This window comes from Cherax quadricarinatus, chromosome 32, assembly GCF_038502225.1.
Source record: "Cherax quadricarinatus isolate ZL_2023a chromosome 32, ASM3850222v1, whole genome shotgun sequence".
NCBI classification, from domain to species: domain Eukaryota; kingdom Metazoa; phylum Arthropoda; class Malacostraca; order Decapoda; family Parastacidae; genus Cherax; species Cherax quadricarinatus.
Window position 1 is genome coordinate 17,123,918 of NC_091323.1, and position 23,468 is coordinate 17,147,385.

General features: G+C 38.0%; 2 protein-coding genes across 4 annotated transcripts in view; one reads left to right on the forward strand and one right to left on the reverse strand.

Annotated features, from left to right (window-relative positions):
• LOC128690299 (SEC14-like protein 2) overlaps positions 1 to 17,747 on the forward strand; it is a 187,909-nt gene extending 170,162 nt beyond the window's left edge. For both annotated transcript variants that reach the window (XM_070090481.1, XM_070090482.1), the window contains exons 9-10: positions 4,811 to 4,962; positions 14,281 to 17,747. In XM_070090481.1, coding sequence (XP_069946582.1) covers positions 4,811 to 4,962; positions 14,281 to 14,378 — 250 coding nt within the window. In that variant the 3' untranslated portion in view covers positions 14,379 to 17,747. The remainder of the gene's footprint in view (positions 1 to 4,810; positions 4,963 to 14,280) is intronic.
• Positions 16,793 to 23,468, reverse strand: part of LOC128690300 (polycomb protein EED) — a 107,054-nt gene continuing 100,378 nt past the window's right edge. Inside the window, exon 9 of one of the 2 annotated variants that reach the window (XM_053778919.2) lies at positions 16,793 to 18,217. The gene's annotated coding sequence lies outside the window, so the exon portion shown is untranslated. Of the gene's footprint in view, positions 18,231 to 23,468 lie in introns of both variants that reach the window. The other variant, XM_053778920.2, reaches the window with a different exon arrangement.

The following is a 23,468-nucleotide window of genomic DNA, read 5'->3' on the forward strand; positions in this document are numbered from 1 at the left end:
AAAATTCTATGTTGCAAACTTGCAATTGTTAATAAAACACACCAAAACAATTTTTTAAATTTAATATACAAACAGACAATATAAAAAACATAAATGGAACTTTTATCAAAACATTTTTTAATACTTACAAAAATATAAAAAGGAAGCAAATATCAACAATGCCAAATTGCAAAGTGATGCAAGTTTCAATCCCTATATTCCTGAGATTCATTTGGAAGACCAATGATTCTATATTGCTAATTGGCAAGATGGAAGTCTGTGAAACAATTTCTATCAGTCTTTATGCACAGATTTACTTTGCATACACTACAGACGAATGACGATGTTACCGTTTTTTTCGAGGTGCTGCAATACTTGCAAGTAAACGGCCTTTGCCCTGCCATTGGGAAGTGCATTAGAGTCATGTCTTTCCTAACACTGTCATCAGGCATTTCTGTACGTGTTCCCCTCCCAGGTTTCACTATGCCAACACCATTGGAAGTACATGGTGAATTAGTTGGTGAAGGTCTTGGAGTTGTTCTTAGGCTGCTCCCTCTAAGGTTTTGTCCTTTAGACCTTGCAATTTCAGAGATAGAATTCCTGAAATACTTCAGTTGCATACACTTTTGCTTTATTGCTCGAGAATCACGGCAATAAAGCACCCATGCATTCACAACAGCAAGATCAATAATATAGGCAAATAGCCGCATGTACCAACGTTTTGATTTCATTGGTGTTTTGTAGAGATGCACCAACATGTTGCTTTTGTCAATACCTCCCATGTTTGCATTATAGTTCTTGATGACTGCAGGGCACGATATTTTCTCTTTCCTCTTTGTACCCTTGTTATATCTCTCAACAAGACTCATGGGCTCGACCCCAATATCAGTTGTCACTAAAGTCACAACTTTGGTGTCCTTCCATCGTACAACAAGGACACCATCATTGTTGTTGAAGCAAAAATTGCCCCTGACCACACTGTTTTTTTCCATTTGTTTGATAGGCACCAGATGTGGCTTACCACATCTATTGTCACGTACTGTTCCAGTGTATCTGCAGTTATACTTATCTCTTAGTAGCTTGACCAAAGGCATACTTGAAAAGAAATTGTCAGCATAGATTGCTGATGTGTTTGTCTTGTTCATAGTTTGTGCAAGTACCAGAACAATCTTTGTACTTATTGGAAGTTTACATTCTTCCTGTGGCAGCTGTATGGGATGTGTGTCAAAAGTTGTTGTGCCTTGATACATGAGTATATCATGTATGAGTCCATCTTGACTTGCACGACAAAAAAGTTTGAAACCCCACTTATCTGGTTTTGTTTTGATGTACTGCCTTAGGTTTCCAGCAGTTTTACCCTTGAAACCAACCATGACTTCATCAATAGATTGCTTGGGTGTAGCTGGAATTTTCAAGCAAGCATTAGTTAGTTCAGTGTAAAGAGGCCTTACTTTGTAGAATCTGTCATTATCCTTTTTTGTGTTGTCATTGAAATGAATATGACTTCTAAGGTACCTAAACCTCTTAGACGCCATGCTATCTGCAACCTGTTGGCTCCTAAAACCAGCTTTCCAATAGTCTTCGAGGGATGGTAGTGAATTAATACCCATGAACAACAAAATACCTATGAACCTCATGATCTCTTCAGAATCTGTTGAAAAAGTACTATTTACGTCTTGTTGCCTTGTATACAAATTTGTTTGATATGCTATGTTATCTATCATGGCTGGAGTAACGAACATACGAAAATACTCATATGGAGACCTAATTGCAAGAGGCTTTTCATGTTCATATGCCGGCAAAGGATCATTTTCAATGTCATCTACGGTCCACTCAGATGAAACTTGAAGAGCAATATTCTCATGGATCTCTTCCTCATCCGGGTATGCCTCAATCCTAAAAGTTTTCTTTTTCCTCATTACTTTCTGCTTTTTGGCTGGCCTTTCTTCCCTTTCTTCCTCATCATCAGTTGACATCTCTGCATCCTGTGCATCCGTTGGCAAGTATTCATCACCACTATCCAGCAATTCTGGTTCGTCTACCTCTGGTTCTGAGTCACTGTCTTCAGAAACGCAGATATACCTCGACCTGCTGGTCGACTGCTCCCCATAAAACAGCCTCTCATGGAACTGGAAGGACAATAGAAACCTCCTGTATAAATCCAGACCACTACAGAGTTCATATATGCAATTGAAAATTTTTTATAAATATTTATTTGACTAAAATTGGACATTCCCGGAAACTCGCGCAATACCGAAATAATTCGGACTAAAATGCATGCACTTTTTTCAACTGCATGCTACACTCATATTATGCTTCACACGGACTTTAGGTATATATCAAAATATGCCTAAACTATTCATGTAAGCACTAAACACAACAATCAGTACTTACCGACATTGTAGAATATATAATCCAAGAGTAGATTAGCAAGGGTGGAGGGAAAAATGCGCGTGTGTTCGAAGCCAAGCCGCTAGTGTTTATATTTTGATCTCTCAACCAATGGGAAGGCGGCAGAAGCGAACTGTACTTAGCTGAAGAGACTCAGGGAAGGCTTGTGATTGGTTGGAACTAAAGAACGGGAAGCTGGCCGCGCGGGGCGCGAAGTATGACACGCGCCAAAAACACGTAATCAATACCGAATTTTTTCGGCCCAACCCGATAAAGGGTTAAATGTCGACGAAGGAAGGGAAGTGGTAATTTCATGTACTGGCCAGGGAGGTATACCATCTTTTAGGAGTGAAGAAGAACAGGATGTGAGTGGGGGGAGGTGCATGAGGCATTACGTAGAATGAAAGGGGGTAAAGCAGCTGGAACTGACGGGATCATGACAGAAATATTAAAAGCAGGGGGGGATATAGTGTTGGAGTGGTTGGTATTTTTGTTTAATAAATGTATGAAAGAGGGGAAGGTACCTAAGGATTGGCAGAGAGCATGTATAGTCCCTTTATATAAAGGGAAGGGGGACAAAAGAGATTGTAAAAATTATAGAGGAATAAGTTTACTGAATATACCAGGAAAAGTGTATGGAAGGGTTATAATTGAAAGAATTAGAGGTAAGACAGAATGTAGGATTGCAGTTTACATTGAGGCATATATGTGAACTGTATTTAGATAAAGGTAGGGAAGTTTTTATTGCATTTATGGATTTAGAAAAGGCATATAATAGTGGATAGGGGAGCAATGTGGCAGATGTTGCAAGTATATGGAATAGGTGGTAAGTTACTAAATGCTGTAAAGAGTTTTTATGAGGATAGCGAGGCTTAGGTTAGGGTGTGTAGAAGAGAGGGAGACTACTTCCCAGTAAAAGTAGGTCTTAGACAGGGATGTGTAATGTCACCATGGTTGTTTAATATATTTATAGATGGGGCTGTAAAAGAAGTAAATGCTAGGGTGTTCGGGAGAGGGGTGGGATTAAATTATGGGGAATCAAATACAAAATGAGAATAGACACAGTTGCTTTTTGCTGATGATACTGTGCTTATGGGAGATTCTAAAGAAAAATTGCAAAGGTTAGTGGATGAGTTTGGGAGGGTGTAAAGATAGAAAGTTGAAAGTGAACATAGAAAAGAGTAAGGTGATGAGGGTATCAAATGATTTAGATAAAATCCAATTTTTCTTTAAGTTGGGGAGGAGGAGTATGGAAGAAGTGAATGTTTTCAGATAGTACTTGGGAATTGACATGTCGGCGGATGGATTTATGAAGGATGTGGTTAATCATAGAATTGATGAGGGAAAAAAGGTGAGTGGTGCGTTGAGGTATATGTGGAGACAAAAAATGTTATCTATGGAGGCAAAGAAGGGAATGTATGAAAGTATAGTAGTACCAACACTCTTATATGGGTGTGAAGCTTGGGTTGTGAATGCAGCAGCGAGGAGGCGGTTGGAGGCAGTGGAGATGTCCTGTCTAAGGGCAATGTGTGGTGTAAATATTATGCAGAAAATTCGGAGTGTGGAAATTAGGAGAAGGTGTGGAGTTAATAAAAGTATTAGTCAGTGGGCTGAAGAGGGGTTGTTGAGGTGGTTTGGTCATTTAGAGAGAATGGATCAAAGTAGAATGACATGGAGAGCGTATAAATCTGTAGGGGAAGGAAGGCGGGGTAGGGGTCATCCTCGAAAAGGTTGGAGGGAGGGGGTAAAGGAGGTTTTGTGGGCGAGGGGCTTGGACTTCCAGCAAGCGTGCGTGAGCGTGTTCGATAGGAGTGAATGGAGACGAATGGTATTTGGAACCTGACGATCTGTTGGAGTGTGAGCAGGGTAATATTTAGTGAAGGGATTCAGGGAAACCAGTTACTTTTATATAGCCGGACTTGAGTCCTGGAAATGGGAAGTACAATGCCTGCACTCTAAAGGAGGGGTTTGGGATATTAACAGTTTGGAGGGATATGTTGTGTATCTTTATAGGTACAATATATGCTTCTAAGCTGTTGTGTTCTGAGCACCTCTGCAAAAACAGTGATTATGTGTGAGTGAGGTGAAAGTGTTGAATGATGAAAGCATTTTCTTTTTTGGGTCACCCTGCCTTGGTGGGAGATGGCCAACTTGTTAAAAAAAAAAAAAAGAAAAGAGGCTAACCATTTCCACTCATGACATAGACTTGGCTGAATGATGTACTTTCTACTTCACTTGGTCACTCAAGTTAGGCACCATTATTTATAGCCAGCAACCAGATGTACGTAGCCTCATCTTTAGCTATGAAAACCTTGATAAACCACGACCCTTCTGTTCCTACTGGGTAATATAAGACCATATCAGACTTTCATCATTTGCAAAAGATCCTAGTACTACACTAAAATCATAGGTATGTCCTTTCAATTTTTATTAATTTCAGGTGGGAATTTCGTACTGAAGATTTTGATGTGGGGTTTGGAGTGTCCCGCAAACTTAAAAAAGGCGAGGAAGAGATTTTGGTGCCACTACAGAGAGTTAACTCACAGCTGGTTACTGAGGAGGGTTACCTGGTTTGCACAGAGCCTGGCACTTGTAAGTTGGCGAAAATTCTTCGTTTTGCATGTAAAATTGGAATTATTATTTTTATTATCACACTGGCCGATTCCCACCAAGGCAGGGTGGCCCAAAAAAGAAAAACTTTCACCATCATTCACTCCATCACTGTCTTGTCAGAAGGGTGCTTTACACTACAGTTTTTAAACTGCAACATTAACACCCCTCCTTCAGAGTGCAGGCACTGTACTTCCCATCTCCAGGACTCAAGTCCGGCCTGCCGGTTTCCCTGAACCCCTTCATAAATGTTACTTTGCTTACACTCCAACCACGTCAAGTATTAAAAACCATTTGTCTCCATTCACTCCTATCTAACACGCTCACGCATGCCTGCTGGAAGTCCAAGCCCCTCGCACACAAAACCTCCTTTACCCCCTCCCTCCAACCTTTCCTAGGCCGACCCCTACCCCGCCTTCCTTCCACTACAGACTGATACACTCTTGAAGTCACTCTGTTTCTCTCCATTCTCTCTACATGTCCGAACCACCTCAACAACCCTTCCTCAGCCCTCTGGACAACAGTTTTGGTAATCCCACATCTCCTCCTAACTTCCAAACTACAAATTCTCTGCATTATATTCACACCACACATTGCCCTCAGACATGACATCTCCACTGCCTCCAGCCTTCTCCTCGCTGCAACATTCATCACCCATGCTTCACACCCATATAAGAGCGTTGGTAAAACAATACTCTCATACATTCCCCTCTTTGCCTCCAAGGACAAAGTTCTTTGTCTCCACAGACTCCTAAGTGCACCACTTACCCTTTTCCCCTCATCAATTCTATGATTCACCTCATCTTTCATAGACCCATCCGCTGACACGTCCACTCCCAAATATCTGAATACATTCACCTCCTCCATACTCTCTCCCTCCAATCTGATATCCAATCTTTCATCACCTAATCTTTTTGTTATCCTCATAACCTTACTCTTTCCTGTATTCACTTTTAATTTTCTTCTTTTGCACACCTTACCAAATTCATCCACCAATCTCTGCAACTTCTCTTCAGAATCTCCCAAGAGCACAGTGTCATCAGCAAAGAGCAACTGTGACAACTCCCACTTTATGTGCGATTCTTTATCTTTTAACTCCATGCCTCTTGCCAAGACCCTCGCATTTACTTCTCTTACAACCCCATCTAAAAATATATTAAACATCCACGGTGACATCACACATCCTTGTCTAAGGCCTACTTTTACTGGGAAATAATTTCCCTCTTTCCTACATACTCTAACTTGAGCCTCACTATCCTCGTAAAAACTCTTCACTGCTTTCAGTAACCTACCTCCTACACCATACACCTGCAACATCTGCCACATTGCCCCCCTATCCACCCTGTCATATGCCTTTTCCAAATCCATAAATGCCACAAAGACCTCTTTAGCCTTATCTAAATACTGTTCACTTGTATGTTTCACTGTAAACACCTGGTCCACACACCCCCTACCTTTCCTAAAGCCTCCTTGTTCATCTGCTATCCTATTCTCCGTCTTACTCTTAATTCTTTCAATAATAACTCTACCATACACTTTACCAGGTATACTCAACAGACTTATCCCCCTATAATTTTTGCACTCTCTTTTGTCCCCTTTGCCTTTATACAAAGGAGCTATGCATGCTCTCTGCCAATCCCTAGGTACCTTACCCTCTTCCATACATTTATTAAATAATTGCACCAACCACTCCAAAACTATATCCCCACCTGCTTTTAACCCTTTCAGGGTCCAAGGCCCAAATCTGGAGTCACGCACCAGTGTCCAAGAATTTTCAAAACAAAAATTTGTTATTTTTTCTTATGAAATCGTAGAGAATCCTTTTGTGTAGGTAATAAAACAAAAAGTACGAAATTTGGTGGAAAATTGACGAAATTATGCTCTTGCGAATTTTGATGTGTCAGCGATGTTTATGAATCGGCGATTTTGCCGACTTTGACTCCCATTTTAGGCCAATTACATTATTCCAATCAACCAAATTCTTAGCTATTTCACTAGTATTACTTCTATTCTATCGATTGAGCACAAGAAATCGCCAAGTCAACTGTTTCAACTACAAAATAAAGTGATCGGAAATTGTTAATTTGGCCAATTTAACACAAAGTTCAAAATATTCCAATTTCAAAATAGGGTCCAGAATAAACAATGTAGGCATTCCTGGCACTAAACTAACATTTCCTCTGTTCATTAGTTATGTTTTGAGGCTTTACAAATAAATTCCATTTTGATTTTTTATTCACATAATGAATTTTTATTCACACCAAAAAATAGAAGATTTACTGTTATGCAATACTGTGATAATTGTATAAATATCATCACCATATTTGTGAATGTATATTAGACCCACCAGTTGACGTGTATTAGACATGTGAGGTCGTTTGTTTACTCTTGAATATCGGCAAAAATTTAACATTTCCGCTACTTTGAGCTCAGTTTCAAGCCATTTCCAGTGCTAAAACCAATGAAAATCATCTCTATTTCTGTAATATGTCTTTCATTCTATCAAATGAGACCAAGAAATCGCAAATACAACTATAAAAAACATACGAAAAAACACTGCAAAGTTGCTGTTTTAATCGAAAAATCATGATTTCAGTTTTTTTCTCTCATTATACACAGTGTGCTGCAGGATCTGTTTTATGTGGTGCACACATACCACATAGATGTATTCTCTCATATCTAGGCCCAAATGTACCACTCACAGTTTATCAGAGAGAGCTGAGCTCATGGCGTAGATCTACGGTTTGGACACTCACCATAAAGCCGTAGATCTACGGGACGGACCCTGAAAGGGTTAACATTTCTATCTTTATCCCATCAATCCCGGCTGCCTTACCCCCTTTCATTTTACCTACTGCCTCACGAAATTCCCCCACACTCACAGCTGGCTCTTCCTCACTCCTACAAGATGTTATTCCTCCTTGCCCTATACACGAAATCACAGCTTCCCTATCTTCATCAACATTTAACAACTCCTCAAAATATTCCCTCCATCTTCCCAATACCTCTAACTCTCCATTTAATAACTCTCCTCTCCTATTTTTAACTGACAAATCCATTTGTTCTCTAGGCTTCCTTAACTTGTTAATCTCACTCCAAAACTTTTTCTTATTTTCAACAAAATTTGTTGATAACATCTCACCCACTCTCTCATTTGCTCTCTTTTTACATTGCTTCACCACTCTCTTAACCTCTCTCTTTTTCTCCATATACTCTTCCCTCCTTGCATCACTTCTACTTTGTAAAAACTTCTCATTTTTCTCCCTTACTACTCTTTACATCATCATTCCACCAATCGCTCCTCTTCCCTCCTGCACCCACTTTCCTGTAACCACAAACTTTTGCTGAACACTCTAACACTACATTTTTAAACCTACCCCATACCTCTTCGACCCCATTGCCTATGCTCTCATTAGCCCATCTATCCTCCAATAGCTGTTTATATCTTACCCTAACTGCCTCCTCTTTTAGTTTATAAACCTTCACCTCTCTCTTCCCTGATGCTTCTATTCTCCTTGTATCCCATCTACCTTTTACTCTCAGTGTAGCTACAACTAGAAAGTGATCTGATATATCTGTGGCCCCTCTATAAACATGTACATCCTGAAGTCTACTCAACAGTCTTTTATCTACCAATACATAATCCAACAAACTACTGTCATTTCGCCGTACATCATATCTTGTATACTTATTTATCCTCTTTTTCTTAAAATATGTATTACCTATAACTAAACCCCTTTCTATACAAAGTTCAATCAAAGGGCTCCCATTATCATTTACACCTGGCACCCCAAACTTACCTACAGTAGACCATTGTTTAACACGGTAGATACGTTCCTAAAAATGCTGTTTTAGTTAAACTGAAGAACTTATGGGAAAAATAGGGTTACATTCCTGGGAGCCCCCAAAAAGCCAAACAGCTTTTTTTTAGACTAATGGATCTTACAAAAATAAAAGTGAATGTGTAATTGTAGTTCATTGTCGTGATGTATTATGTTGTTTTTACTGCTTAAGATTACAAATGCAACATAAATAATTGTATTTCTACCTTAAATTGTGGGTGCTGGTGTTTGTGGATGATTGTGGAGAATGGAGAGTTATGCTGTGATGGATGGTAGAGGTTCTGGTACTGAAGTTGATGGTTGTACTGGAGTGTACATGAATTCTGTTATGGATTTCTGTTCTATTTTAACCTGCAGTACATTATACAACTGACAGTAAGGCATGAGCTACTCTAGACACCGTTTCAGGGTCCTCTTTAGTGAAAATGTCTAACTTTAAGTCAGTAAATCAGTCAGTAAGTTAGTCAGTCAAGTCAGTAAGTCAGTAATACAGTTAGTAAATCAGTCACTCAGTCATCACACACACTCATATTTACCTCATTCTTTTTTGTGCACAAATGAAGGCCACAACTAGTTCCAAGCAGATAATCAGTTATACGCGTATGAACTGAAGACTGGGACAAGGGTGATGGGAGTGGTGGAGGATGTTGGGGGATGGTGGGTGGAGGAGGATGTTGGGGGATGGTGGGTGGAGGAGGATGTTGGGGGATGGTGGTAGGTCTTCCCCGCTGACTCGGTGGTCTAACCCACAGCCAAGCAGAGTGTATCCCATGGGTGACACGCACTCCAAATTTTTCCCCCTCCCACAAACTGAACCATGCGAAGTTAATTTTACAAAGTGTTGTACAAAGATATGCTGCAGTTCTTCAGTAGTGCTATAACCAAAACGTGCTAAACAAAACTGTGTTAAACAACAGTCTACTGTGCCTATATAATAAATATTGATCTTATTACCCTTAAACTGTCCATAGATCTACGTTCACTCGCATAGCACTCTGAACGTAGATCTACGTTTGGAGCCACATGCGAGTGAATGTAGATCTGCATTTGGACAGTTTAAAAGTTAAAAAAGTAATATGAGCTAAAAGATACGGTATGATCTGATATACAGTAGGGCCCCACTTATATGGCAGGTTAGGTTCCAGGCTACCTCCAGAAAACGGACATCGCCACAAAGCAGAATGCCATTTTTTCCACTTATAAATGCCAGATGACAACTTTACACTAACACACATTAAGTTAGCAATAGAATTTATTTATTTATTATCACACTGGCCGATTCCCACCAAGGCAGGGTGGCCCAAAAAAGAAAAACTTTCACCATCATTCACTCCATCACTGTCTTGCCAGAAGGGTGCTTTACACTACAGTTTTTAAACTGCAACATTAACACCCCTCCTTCAGAGTGCAGGCACTGTACTTCCCATCTCCAGGACTCAAGTCCGGCCTGCCGGTTTCCCTGGACCCCTTCATAAATGTTACTTTGCTCACACTCCAACAGCACGTCAAGTATTAAAAACCATTTGTCTCCATTCACTCCTATCAAACACGCTCACGCATGCCTGCTGGAAGTCCAAGCCCCTCGCACACAAAACCTCCTTTACCCCCTCCCTCCAACCTTTCCTAGGCCGACCCCTACCCCGCCTTCCTTCCACTACAGACTGATACACTCTTGAAGTTATTCTGTTTCGCTCCATTCTCTCCACATGTCCGAACCACCTCAACAACCCTTCCTCAGCCCTCTGGACAACAGTTTTGGTAATCCCGCACCTCCTCCTAACTTCCAAACTACGAATTCTCTGTTAGCAATAGAATTGGGCATTAAAAACAATAAAATGTAAAATACACACACAGTACACTCATTACGTACCTCAAAATATTTGTAGTCTTAATGTAGGGTGAGAGGCGAGTAGTATTTATTGTAAGAAGTCAGGTGTGGTAGGTATGATAGCTCTCCTGGCCAGCCCACCCACACATAATATATTATGATATTTAACCCTTAATTAAACTGTTCAAACATAGATCTTCGTTCACTCGCATAGTGCTGGGAATATTTTGAAAAATAAAAAAATCATTTTTTTCTTTTTTTAAATGAAGAGTGCATTTTTCTACATATAGGGTCAGTACTTACCAAGATATAAGACTGCAAAGTTGACTCTGGATGCTCACCCGACAGCAACATCGACTCCTGCTGCTTGCAGAAGTGTTGCCGATATACCTTTTTTTTTTTCTCATTTTTATTTTAATTTTTATATTTTTTTGTTTTGTTAATTACAATTTATAATAGTTCTTGTGATTTTATAGCCAGTCTTTGTTCTGACACTAATATTAAGTACTGAAATAGTACTCAAATAGTCACAATCACATTGACAGGTGAACATTTTCACCTGCCTGGATCATTTACTATTGTCTAGAAATATATACAAAGTATTTATAGGTCCCAGCAATGTTTTAGACAAGCTGGAGTATACCTTGAAGCAAGGTGTTATGAAAAAGTCACTATACTGTTGACAGCCAGTGACACTTGATAAATGGGCACTCAGGGAACCCTGCTTTATTTGTTTTCACTGTTGCACACAAACATGCTTATCTGTTTAGCTCTGCTTATCTGTCATTCTGTGTGTGCCTGGAGTATATATGAAACTCCTTGAAGAATAGTGTTATGACAACTGTTGACATCCCACTGACATTTGATAAATGGGCACTCAGGGAACCCTGGCTTTATTTGTTTTCACTTATACACACAAACATGTTTTTCTGTCTATCTGTGCCTGGAATTTTTGGGTTATCCTACGTAATTTACACTATGTATAATAACTGTACTCATGTGTACATGTGAGAGAAGACAGCCAAAGCCAGCCAGCCTGCCGAATACATAAGAACATAAGAAAGGAGGAAAACTGCAGCAGGCCTATTGGCCCATGCAAGGCAGGTCCATATCAAACCCCCCTCCCATCCTCTCGGCTTAGCCCAGTGACCTGCCTAGTCAGGTCACATCCACTGAAGGAAGGAGCACTGCATCAAACCTAGTAGCACAAGCTAGTCAGGTCCAACTCACACTCACTCATGTATTTGTCTAACCTATTTTTACTTTCCTCTTAAAAGGGGAGTGTTAATGCACATGGCATCAGTGAATCCCTGGTGTTTGCCACATGCAAATAGCTGGCTCTCAATTGAACTGGTGCTCCTACAAGGTACTAAGTGGTCCCAGATTTTTTTTAATACTGTGCACACTGAGTGCGCAGACTCATTCATTCATGTCTAGGTGACTCGAGCCTATTGTGCCAAATTTGAATGAATGAAAAATAAAACATAGATCTATGTTCAGAGCCTTACGCGTGCAAATGTATATCTACGTTTGGACAGTTTAAGGGTTAAAGTATCCTAGAGCAATAAAATGCGTATGCAGTGCACTCATTACTTACCTTAAAATATTTATAGTCTTAATGTAGGGTGAGAGGTGAGTAAATATAAAAATGAATAAACAAGAGAGCAAGAATGAGTAAATGAGAGAAGACAGAGCAGCAGAGTATGTCTGTGAATCTTGTACCAAAATACAAACACCTTACATTGTGTACAAGTTGTCTCCACATTGGTAAAGTAGAATAAATAAAGAGCAACACTCCCATTCTCATATAACACACCATTTTTAGAAAGAATGATGCTCTGAGTGAGGGCATGCAAGAGGAATAATTTTCTACAGTTACCCCCAGTAATACTATAGTGTACACATTTTCTTTGTTGAACTAGAGAAAACATTCTTTCCGACACTCCGGCAAGACAATTGGAAAAACATCTCACACATGTTAATTTATTCTACTGTGGGTGTATTTATCATATTTATATGTTACGTAGCATGTTTATTATATAATTTTGAAAAAAATATCATAGATGGATTAATCAAAATGTCTATATTAACATAATATACAACATTAATGCATCTCAGTGATTATTATTATGTGTTATTATTATGATCATTATTAATATGGCATCTTTAAGAATAATAACACACTTAGTGATTTTAACGTGTACCTGCATGCTAGCACAGTGTGTAAGTTTATTTAAGTACAGGTACACATAAGTATAATTATCAGGGTACAGCCTCTCCTCACTTGGCGATGTACTCGTTTACCGACAACTCGAACTTACGACTGGCTCGCTGACCAGTATGCATACCTAAATAATGTATATTAGAGCTGATTTCCTCTATTCTGGTTATTACAATATACAGTACACTACTGTATAAACATTTACAAATATACTAGAAATGGCTCACGAAATCGTAATGACATGATTGCAAACAAACCATACCATGGGTGGGGTTAGAACTCATGATCAGAAAGTCATAAAGCTCCAGACCGACGAGTTAGCCACTGGGCCAGCTAGCTACAATAAGATTCATCCAGCTAAGTATATTTATACACCTTAGGAGGGTTAACATAGGCACCATTGTGACCACAAATACAAGTTTTTACAGACAAATCTCCCACTAGCGTGGCCATGACAAACTCTAGCTCAAGTCCCCCCAAAGCCATCAATATGACTCATGAAATCACAATGACACGATTGCAAACAAACCATACCACGGGTGGGGTTAAAACCCGCGATCAGTCATAAAACTCCAGACCATCGCTAGCGGGAGATTCGTCTATAAAAAGTTGCATTTGTGGTCACAGTGGTGCCTGTGCTAACCTTCCTATAGTGTATAAATATACCTAATTGGATGAATCTTATTGTAGGTAGCTGGCCCAGTGGCTAACACATCGGTCTGGAGTTTTATGACTTTCTGATCGCGAGTTCTAACCCCACCCGTGGTATGGTTTATATACCAGAAATGTATGTTATATATGGTGCAAAAGTGACATTAAAACAATATCAAGATGGTTGACACAAACCCACTACCATTATAGTATGCTCTTCAGCAATGAATTCATTTACCAACGTGGTTTTAGGAATGGAACTCTGTCGTTGAGTGAGGAGAGGCTGTATTATTTCTGTGGAAAAGGGGTGGTGCTAACCCCAAAGGGTTTCAGCTGTGACTTGGTAATTAGGAGGCAGGTTCTATCCAAAGAAGTGTTGGTCAGGTCTAATTCTTTGGATCAAGAATCCCTTGTCAGCATCATGGAACTTCCTGTGAGGAGCTTAAAAAATTAATGCCCCATCAAGGGAGGTTTCTTGATGTTGGTATTGGTGAGGGGCTTTTAATCCAAGGAATTGGGCTTCTGTTTCCATGGATAAAGTTGATTGCCTCCCATTCCCTCAGGCACTATATAACCCCAATGGGTTTAGTGTACCCCTCATGAATATAAGTAAAAATAATAAATTTGATACAATGCAGTGTAGGTGATGTATGTATATTTCTAATTAAACTCAGCATTCATTTTACTTCATTAAGAGTATAATATAAGGAATGCATTTGACAAATATATTCATAAATCCTGATTTCTTCATTCTACAGATGTGGTGACCTTTGACAATGAATTTAGCTATGTGAGATCGAAGAAAATATTATACACAGTGCAGGTAGAGCCTCCTGGTGACTTTAAAGAAGAATAATGCCTTTTACACCACAAGATGTTTCAAGGTTCAAAATCAGATAGATATGTATTTGGTTTATTTTGTCAGTGATGACAAACTGTCAGATGTAGTGTTACATAGTAAGGGTAGCCCCCTTGTACACTATTGTACAATGATGATGATTAATTACATATTTTTATGTATTGCCTTGACAAGTACAGTAATTTCTTAGTTCCAAGGAAGACCTACTCATTGGCACTGATATAGAATTACATCGTTTTTGATGTATTTGAAATGTATTTAAACAATGATCATTTGTAGTTCTTAAAATAAGTATAAATATTGTACATGGAGTGCCAAGTACAGATTCATTTTTAAAAATTTATCAATTATAAAGTAATTTTTTGGTGTAGCTTAAGAGAAAGGATCTCCAGTAAATGCTGAAAAATACTACATAACTGCAATTGGAGAGCAAATTCCATAGAACATTAAGTATATTATCACTAAATAAAATACAATAGATGCATCCTCTCATTGGTAGTCCATGGTTGGTACATCATTAAGTTTAGGATTTAAGCAAACTCTGTGGCCAGATAGCATCCATAATTGTCCATTCTTGTTATACTTTTCTGAGTATATAATTTGGGATTTGATAAAAAATCTTAAATCAAAATTGTCCACTATTGTTATGGACAATTCTGGATTTAACAAAGGCCATTAAATCCAAAATTGTCAGTTATTGTTATGCTTATGGAAAAACAATCATTTGGATTTAAGAGACAACCAGCTGTAACTGACACTCCCTCCCCCCCCCCCCATTAGTCCTTTAAATCTAGGGTTCACTGTAATGCATATTACATTCATGGGAAAACAGGGAACTTGCAGGGGTTAAACAGCACCTAGGAAAATGGGGAACAATTGGGTTCAATCCACATTGAGAGAATAGATTAAAACCCTTAAACTGTCCAAACGTAGATATATGTTCGCTCGCATAGCGCTCCGAACATAGATCTACTTTTTTTTTACGTGCTTTCTAGGAGAAAATCAAGGTCGGAGCGCTACACGTGAAAACGCAGATCTACGTTTGGACAGTTGAAGGGTTAAATTCCCTGCATCAAGAGCCCCTCACTAGCATCAAGGTGCCTCCCATGAGAAATTATATTGTACATTATTATTCCTTACTGTACAATCTTTCTCAATCATCTAATATTAAGGGCATATGTGTGTGGTGTTAAGATTCTAAAATGTTTATCAGATTATTTGATAAAAAAATTTACTATCACATTGGCCATCTCCTACTGAGGTAGGGTGACCCAGCAAAGAGCATTATTATTATTATTAGTATAATCAAGGGGAAGTGCTATACCCATAGGCTTATGCAGTGCCTGTTTGGGGGATGTGGAAGGTATTCAGGTTTAATTCAGGGAACTGGAGCACAGATTTAATTCCCTAGATCAAGAGCCCTTCACCAGCATCAAGGAACCTACCTTGAGGGGTCCAGCAAAGAAGAAAAACACTTTCACTGTCATTTATTCAATCACTATCTTGCCAGAGGCACACAGACATCACAGTTAAGATGACCCTAAAAACTGCAACATCCCCACTCCTCCTCCATAGTGCAGGCACTATACTTTTCACCTCCAGGACTCAAGTCTGGTTATCTAGTTTCCCTGAATCCCTTCATAAATGTTACCCTGCTCACACCCAACAGCACAACAAATCATTAAAACCACTTGCCTCCACTCTCCTAACATGCTCACACAGGCGTGTTGTTTGTACAAGCCCTTGACATCCATAACCTCTTACAACCTCCAACCTTTCCTAGAACAATCCAACTCCTCTCCACCCCAGATTTATATGCCCTCCTAGTCATCCTATTTTTCTCCATTTTCTCAATGTCCAGACCACCTCAACAACCCCTTCTCACCCCTCTTGAGTAATATTTTTGGTAACCCCACACCTAATCTTCAAACCTCAAATTCTTTTTAATATTCACATCACAGTTTTTATATTCTGAAATAAGACTAATAAATAAATTCTACTGTAAACATTCACAATTTGTAAAGTAAAGAATCATATTATAAAAGATAAAGAAAAGTGTAGTTTGAAAATCGTGCAGTACATACTTTGTGTACGGTACTGTTAACATTCGTAGGGTAGCACTAAACCCATAGAGATCATAAAACACCTTGGGGAATGGAAGGCATTCAGATATGATCCAAGGACAGAGAGAATAACTTCAATTCCTTGGATCAAGAGCCCCTCAGTGACATCATAGCACCTTCCCTAAGAGGATATACTTAATGTAGATTGTAAAGATAAATGGGGAGCTTTGAATGACATTTGGAGAATGCATGAAATACATTAAGTAATATTAAAGGGAAAACACTAAACCTGTAAGTGTCATACATGATGTGTGGACTATTGTGGCTAGGTTTAAGCAAAACCAGAAAGACTTTGCATATGTTATTGTTTCTATGAAATACAAAAACCAATGTGACTACCTAAATATTCACTTTATATTATTACCTAGTACAACTGTATTCATAAAATATTTAATTAAACTGATTGTCCCAGTCTCATCTTACTTTGACATTTCTCAGGACAGTATTACCCAACAAATTTTCAACATTTCATTAGAAGTTATAGATTTTTACTTATATGACTTTGCAATAACAAATTAAATATCTAGAACTGTGCCTTGTAACCCAGATTCCTATATCAGAGTTTTTGGGCATGAGAATTTGTAAACTTTTCTCAAGAGGTCTTTTTCAGTCTTTCTTTAGCATATGGTATATAATCAAGGAAGACTTTTTTTTTAATCCTGCAAACTATTACAGTTTATGACTACAATATTTATACAGGGGATTAATAATCTAGTGCAATGTTGAGGGCATTTACAAAAATTAATATTTTGCAATACCTTTGTAATTATTGCCGTCTATCCTGAAATTTGGATAATTACTTTAAAGAAGATTGAGGGTTACCAGTTTTATTTTCTCCCTCTCAATACTCATTCCAGTATTTTACAACTGAAAATACATTATGCTTAAGATTTTTTTCCTAATGGTCTTTGAACTCTTGTTACTAACAAAGAACAGCTGCATATTTTTTTATTTTCAAATACAAGTTTTGGTATCTCGTTTTCCTAGTATATCTAAGCATAAGTCCACATTCTATTAACTGCTGTGTGTTTTACAGTCAATATATGTAATATATATTTTTTTAAATAACTGCAGCTCATTGTGTAATTCTGATAGCATTAAAAAACTGCTATTAAAATTATAATAGTTCAGTTGTTCAGAGAACCAACAGTTTAGATATTGAACACCACTAAAATAAAAAAGTATCATAAGTTTGTTCCTGCATTTTAAGGAAAATTATTTTGTAAATAAATACTGTATTCTACCTCTGTATATTATTGAACCTTAAAATTTTTGTATATAATAAACTAAAATACCACAAAAGTTTCTCCAGTTTTATTCTAACCTTATTTTTAATACAAAATTTCCTTAAGATAATAAAAGGTGATGCAATAAAATTAAGGTAATAACTTCTCAAAAAAAAAAAAAAGAATATAGGGGAAAATGAAATTAATGTCATGTGGCTAGTACTAGTCAATAGCCTACAAAGTAGAAATGATTAGCATTATGTAAATAGTAATAAACCCATGGGAATAATTCAGCACTATAGTATAGAGGTGGCTGACAGGAGAGAGAGAAATTAATAGGTGTATATATCAGTTTATTCATATATTCATGGGGAAGCATTAACCCAATGGAGTCATATAGCACCTGGAGAAACTGGAGGCATTCAGGTTGTTGGTGTTTACAGGGCCACTGACAGTATATGCTGTATCAATCCCTGCCTTCCAGTGCCTGGAAAAGAAACCTTGACCACAATAGATGTTAGACGACTAATGGCTGTTCATATTACAGTACGCTGTCGATTACGTTCCTGAAAACTCGGTGCAAGATGAAATTGCATAAAACAAACTGAAGAACTCATTGGAAAAATAGGGTTATGTTCCTTGGACCCCCAATGGCAAACTTTTTTTTTTTAGGTCTCCAAATCGTAAAAAAAAAAAATAAAAATAACGTAATTGTAGTTCACTGTCATGATGTACAGACATTCCTCACTTAATGACATACCTGTTTAATGACTGCACGGACCAGTTCTCCAACCAGTTGGTATTGTATGCTGTATGAGAACTTGGAAACTTGCTTAACCCTTCGAGGGTCCGTGCCGTAGATCTATGGCTTTACGTTGAGAGTCCAAACCGTAGATCTACGTCATGAGCTCAGCTCACTCTGATAAGCTGTGAGCGGTAAATTTTGGCCTAGATATGAGAGAATACATTTATGTGGTATGTGTGCACCACATAAAACAAATCCTGCAGCACGAGAAAAAAACAGACCGTAATTTTCGATTAAAACAGCGACTTTGCAGTGTTTTTTATAGTTGTATTTGCGATTTCTTGGTCTCATTTGAAAGAATGGAAGACATATTACAGAAATAGAGACGATTTTGATTGGTTTTTATACTGGAAATGGCTTGAAACTGAGCTCAAAGTAGTGGAAATGGTAAATTTTTGCCGATGTTCAAGAGTAAACAAATGACCTCACACGTCTAATACACGCCAGCTGGTGGGTCTAATATACGTTCACAAATGTGGTGATATTATTTATACAATTATTACAATACTGCATAACAGTAAATGTTCTATTTTTTGGTATGAATAAAAATTCATTTATGTGAATAAAAAATCAAAATGGAATTCATTAGTAAAGCCTGAAAATGCAACTAATGAACAGAGTAAATGTTAGTTTAGTGCCAGGAATGCCTGCATTGTTTATTCTGGACCCTATTTTGAAATTGCAGTATTTTGAACTTTGCATTAAATTGGCCAAATTACCAATTTCCGATCACTTTATTTTGTAGTTGAAACAGTTGACTTGGCAAATTCTTGTGCTCAATCGATAGAATAAAGTAATACTAGTGAAATAGCTAAGAATTTGGTCGACTGGAATAATGTAATTGGCCTAAAATGGGAGTCAAAGTCGGCAAAATCGCCGATGTGTAAATATCGTTGACACATCAAAATTCGCGAGAGCATAATTTCGTAAATTTTCCATCAAATTTTGTACTTTTTGTTTTATTACCTTCAGAAAAAGATTCTCTACCTTTTCATAAGAAAAAATAACAAAATTATTTTTTGAAAATTCTTGGACACTGGTGCACACTTTGAAATTTGGCCTCTGGACCCTGAAAGGGTTAATTTAGATGTTGAAGTGGAAGATATTGAAGAATTAGTGGACTATGTCAGGGGAGAACTAACTAAGGAAGATATAACAGAGTTGGAAGCGCAGCAGCACTTGGAAGACGTACAAAAGAGGTTCACTATAAAACTGTTAGCCGGCACATATTTGAAAGTGAATGCGGCTATATTAGAACTACAGAGTATGGACCTGAATGTTGAATGGTTCACAAAAGTGGAAGAACAAATGGATAAACTTTTATAATGCTATCATGAAATCTATGAAAAAAAAAAAATTACAAAGCAGACCACACTAATAGGATTCTTCTGAAAAGCTACACCCTGGACCCCTACAAGTCTTTCTATTTTCTTGCCATCATCTCTCTTACTCGGGCCCTCTACAGCTCCTGATAAGGTGGGTAAAAGGACAAAAGTGCAAATAATGACAATTTATTGTGGCAATGTTTTGTTCTCCAGGAGCTCTGTTAGCGGCTTGTCCAAGCTCCTGGAGAGGGAAATATTGCCGCAATAAAATGTCACATTAATTGCACTTGTGTCCTTTTACTTAACATAGTCAATAATTCTATCAACATGAACCCTTTCAGGATCGAGAGGCCCTCTCCTAAACTTGTTCTCAGGGTTGAAAGTTTTTCGAAAAAAAAAAAAAAAAATCTTATGAAAAGATAATCTTTTCACGATCCTAATGACACCAAAAGTATGAAATTTGATGGAAAACTTACGGAATTATGTCTCGCGAAGTCAGCGATCTCAACGATGTTTACGCATCAGCGATTTCGCCCACTTTGAGCCCTATTTTCAGCCAATTCCAGTGTACTAGTTGACAAAAGTCATAACTATTTTGCTAGAACTCCATTTTTTCTATCGAATGAGTACAAGAAACCACTCATTTACCGATTTCAACTATCCAATAAAGTGGTCAGAAATTAGCAATTTTGCCAATTTCACACAAATTTCAAAAGATGCCAATTTCCAAATGGTCCAGAATAAACAAGAAAGACATTCCTGGCACTAAAATAACATTTCCTCTGTTCATTAGTCACATCCCTAGGTCCCTCTTACATTTCTTTTGCTTTGAATTTTTATTCTCACAAAAAATAGAAGATTTACTGTTATGCAGACTACTGCATTAGTGTAGAAATGGTATAAATAATATCAGTGCACTTGTGAAAGAATATTAGACTCACCAGTTGACGTGTATTTGATGCGTGGCATGATTTGTTTACTTTTGAACTTTGGCAAAAAATCAAACATTTCTGCTACTCTGACCTCAAATTCAAGGTACTTTTCATTGTAAAACCAGTCAAAATCATCTCAATTTCTGTAATATGTCTTCCATTCTATAAAATGAGACCAGGAAAACTAGTATACAACCACAAATACCATACAAAAATAGTGTGCAAAGTCACTGTTTTAAACAAAAAAACACGGTCAAAGTTTTTTTTTTCTCATTACGCACTGTGTGCTGGGATTTTTTTATACTGTGCACAATGACCACATAGACCCATTCTTTCATATGTAGGCCTACCAGCTCTCTCTCGCTAGATTTGAAGGCACTAGAATTTACGTGTACTAGTACGTCAATAACCCTGGTGCGTAAGCCGTACTAGTACGTTGGAAACCCTGAAAGGGTTAATACAGCTCCTGATAACCCTGCTGATAATTCCAATGATGCTCCTCGCTTACTGACCTAGTCACAGAAATGAAGCTCGGTCGTTAAGTGAGGATTGCCTGCATTATGTTTCATGCACCACTGAAAGTTACAAATGTTACAGAAATATTTCTTACTGTATACAGCCTCTCTTCACTTAGCAATGTACTCGTTTACCGATGCCTCAGACTTACAAAGGGCTCTCTAACCAGTATTTCTACCTAAATAATGTATATTAAGAGCTGAATTCCTCTATTCTGTTTATTTCAATATACAATACACTACTGTATAAACATTTAAAAATATACCAAAAATGTTATAAATGGTGCAAAGGTGACATTAAAACAATATCAAAGCATTTCTGGCAAATTAGGTCAGTTTTGTCCCAGGATGTAACCCACACCAGTCGACTAACAGCCAGGTACCAATTTTATACTGATGGGTGAACAGGGACAGCAGGTGTCTTATGGAAATACGTCCCTAACATTTTCCAGCCATACAGTAGATTCAAACTCCAGGCCTGTGTGTGAGCTGAGTGTGCTAGTGATTGAGCTACAGAGTGGAGAGGGATACTGTGGCCCTACTGGGCTGAGGTGGAAGGTTGTAGATTGTTTGCTGAGGTGTATGGTTGAGGCACTGGCACTAAAGTTGATGGATGTACTGAAGTACTCAGAAATTCTATATAATACATGTGCAAAAATGTGACAGGCTATCATCTGCTATCACTTGCATATATCAGTTAAATATACCATATTTTACCAGCTAAGACATGATTTTTTATTAAATAAATGTGTCCAGAGTAATACCCACCATAATATAAATGCAAGCTATCCAAGAAAACACGAAAAAAATATCGAGAAAAGCTTTTCAAGGTTATCGGCATGTGTTGTTAGTGTTGAGTTCAGAGTTGTGACAGCCCCAGGGCTGTTGTATCCCTCACTGCTGTGAAATTAATTACCAGAATGCTTTTGCAAATACTGTTTATTACATTAATAAATTAATTACAATAAAGAAATATAAAATTACCATTTCCTTTGCAGTTTCAATAATAAAAATATCAGTATAAGAAAGGGTGGGATGATCATGGGCACTTTGCTCTTAACCCCAACAACAACAAATTTTCACACACATCCTAAAACAAACAATATACAGTGGAACCTCGAGTTTCGAACTTAATCCGTTCCAGGAGCTAGTTCTAAAGTCAAAATGTTTGAAAGTCGAACCAATATTTCCCGTAAGAAATAATGGAAATACAATTAATCCGTTCCAGAAACCCAAAAATATTCACAAAAAAATACATTTTATAGAGATTACATTATAGTTTTACATACACACAACAAACATACATAGTACAATCAGTAATAAATTTAAAGGAACATACAAAATAACATTTTTACTTACCTTTATTGAAGATTGGTGATGGCATCTGGAAGATAGGGAGGAGGAGAGAGGGAGTTGGAGTTAGTGTTTGGAAGGGGAATCCCCCTCCATAAGGACTTCAGGTATCAAAGCCCTCTCTGGGGTTACTTCCCTTCTGTCTTTTAATGCCACTAGGACCAGCTTGAGAGTCACTGGACCCTTGTCTCACAAAATAACTGTCCACAGTCCTCTGTATCTGGCACCACTTTAACATTTCCCTGAAGTGGGACATGTGACACTGAACTTGTTGCAGAGATGGCTTGTTTCAGCTTGGTCAGGCTGATACAGTGGTCCCTCAATAATCGTCCATAATCCGTTCCTGGAAGTGGGACTATTATCGAAATGGATGATTTTCGAATAAATTTTCCCCATAAGAAATAATGTAAATCCAATTAATTCGTTCCAGACACCCAGAAGTATCAACAACAATTTTTTTTTTACCTAAAAGATAGATTTACATGCACAAAAGAATGAACATTCAACATGACAGTTACCTTTATTGAAGGCTGTTGTTGATGAATGGAAGACAGGGAGGAAGAGAGGGAGGGGAGGTTATTTGGAAGGGGAATCCCCCTCTGTAAGGACTCTAGGGCACTAATAAAATGTATAAATGAACATTGGTAATAGGGGTGGTTGATGAGTGGAACGGTCTGCCTAGTAGGGTGATCGAAGCTAAAACATTGGGTAGTTTCAAATTTAGGTTGGATAAATACACGAGTGAAAGGGGTTGGATTTGAGTCGGACTTGCACCTGAGTTTATTGCTTGGGTAGCATTTGTTCTGTT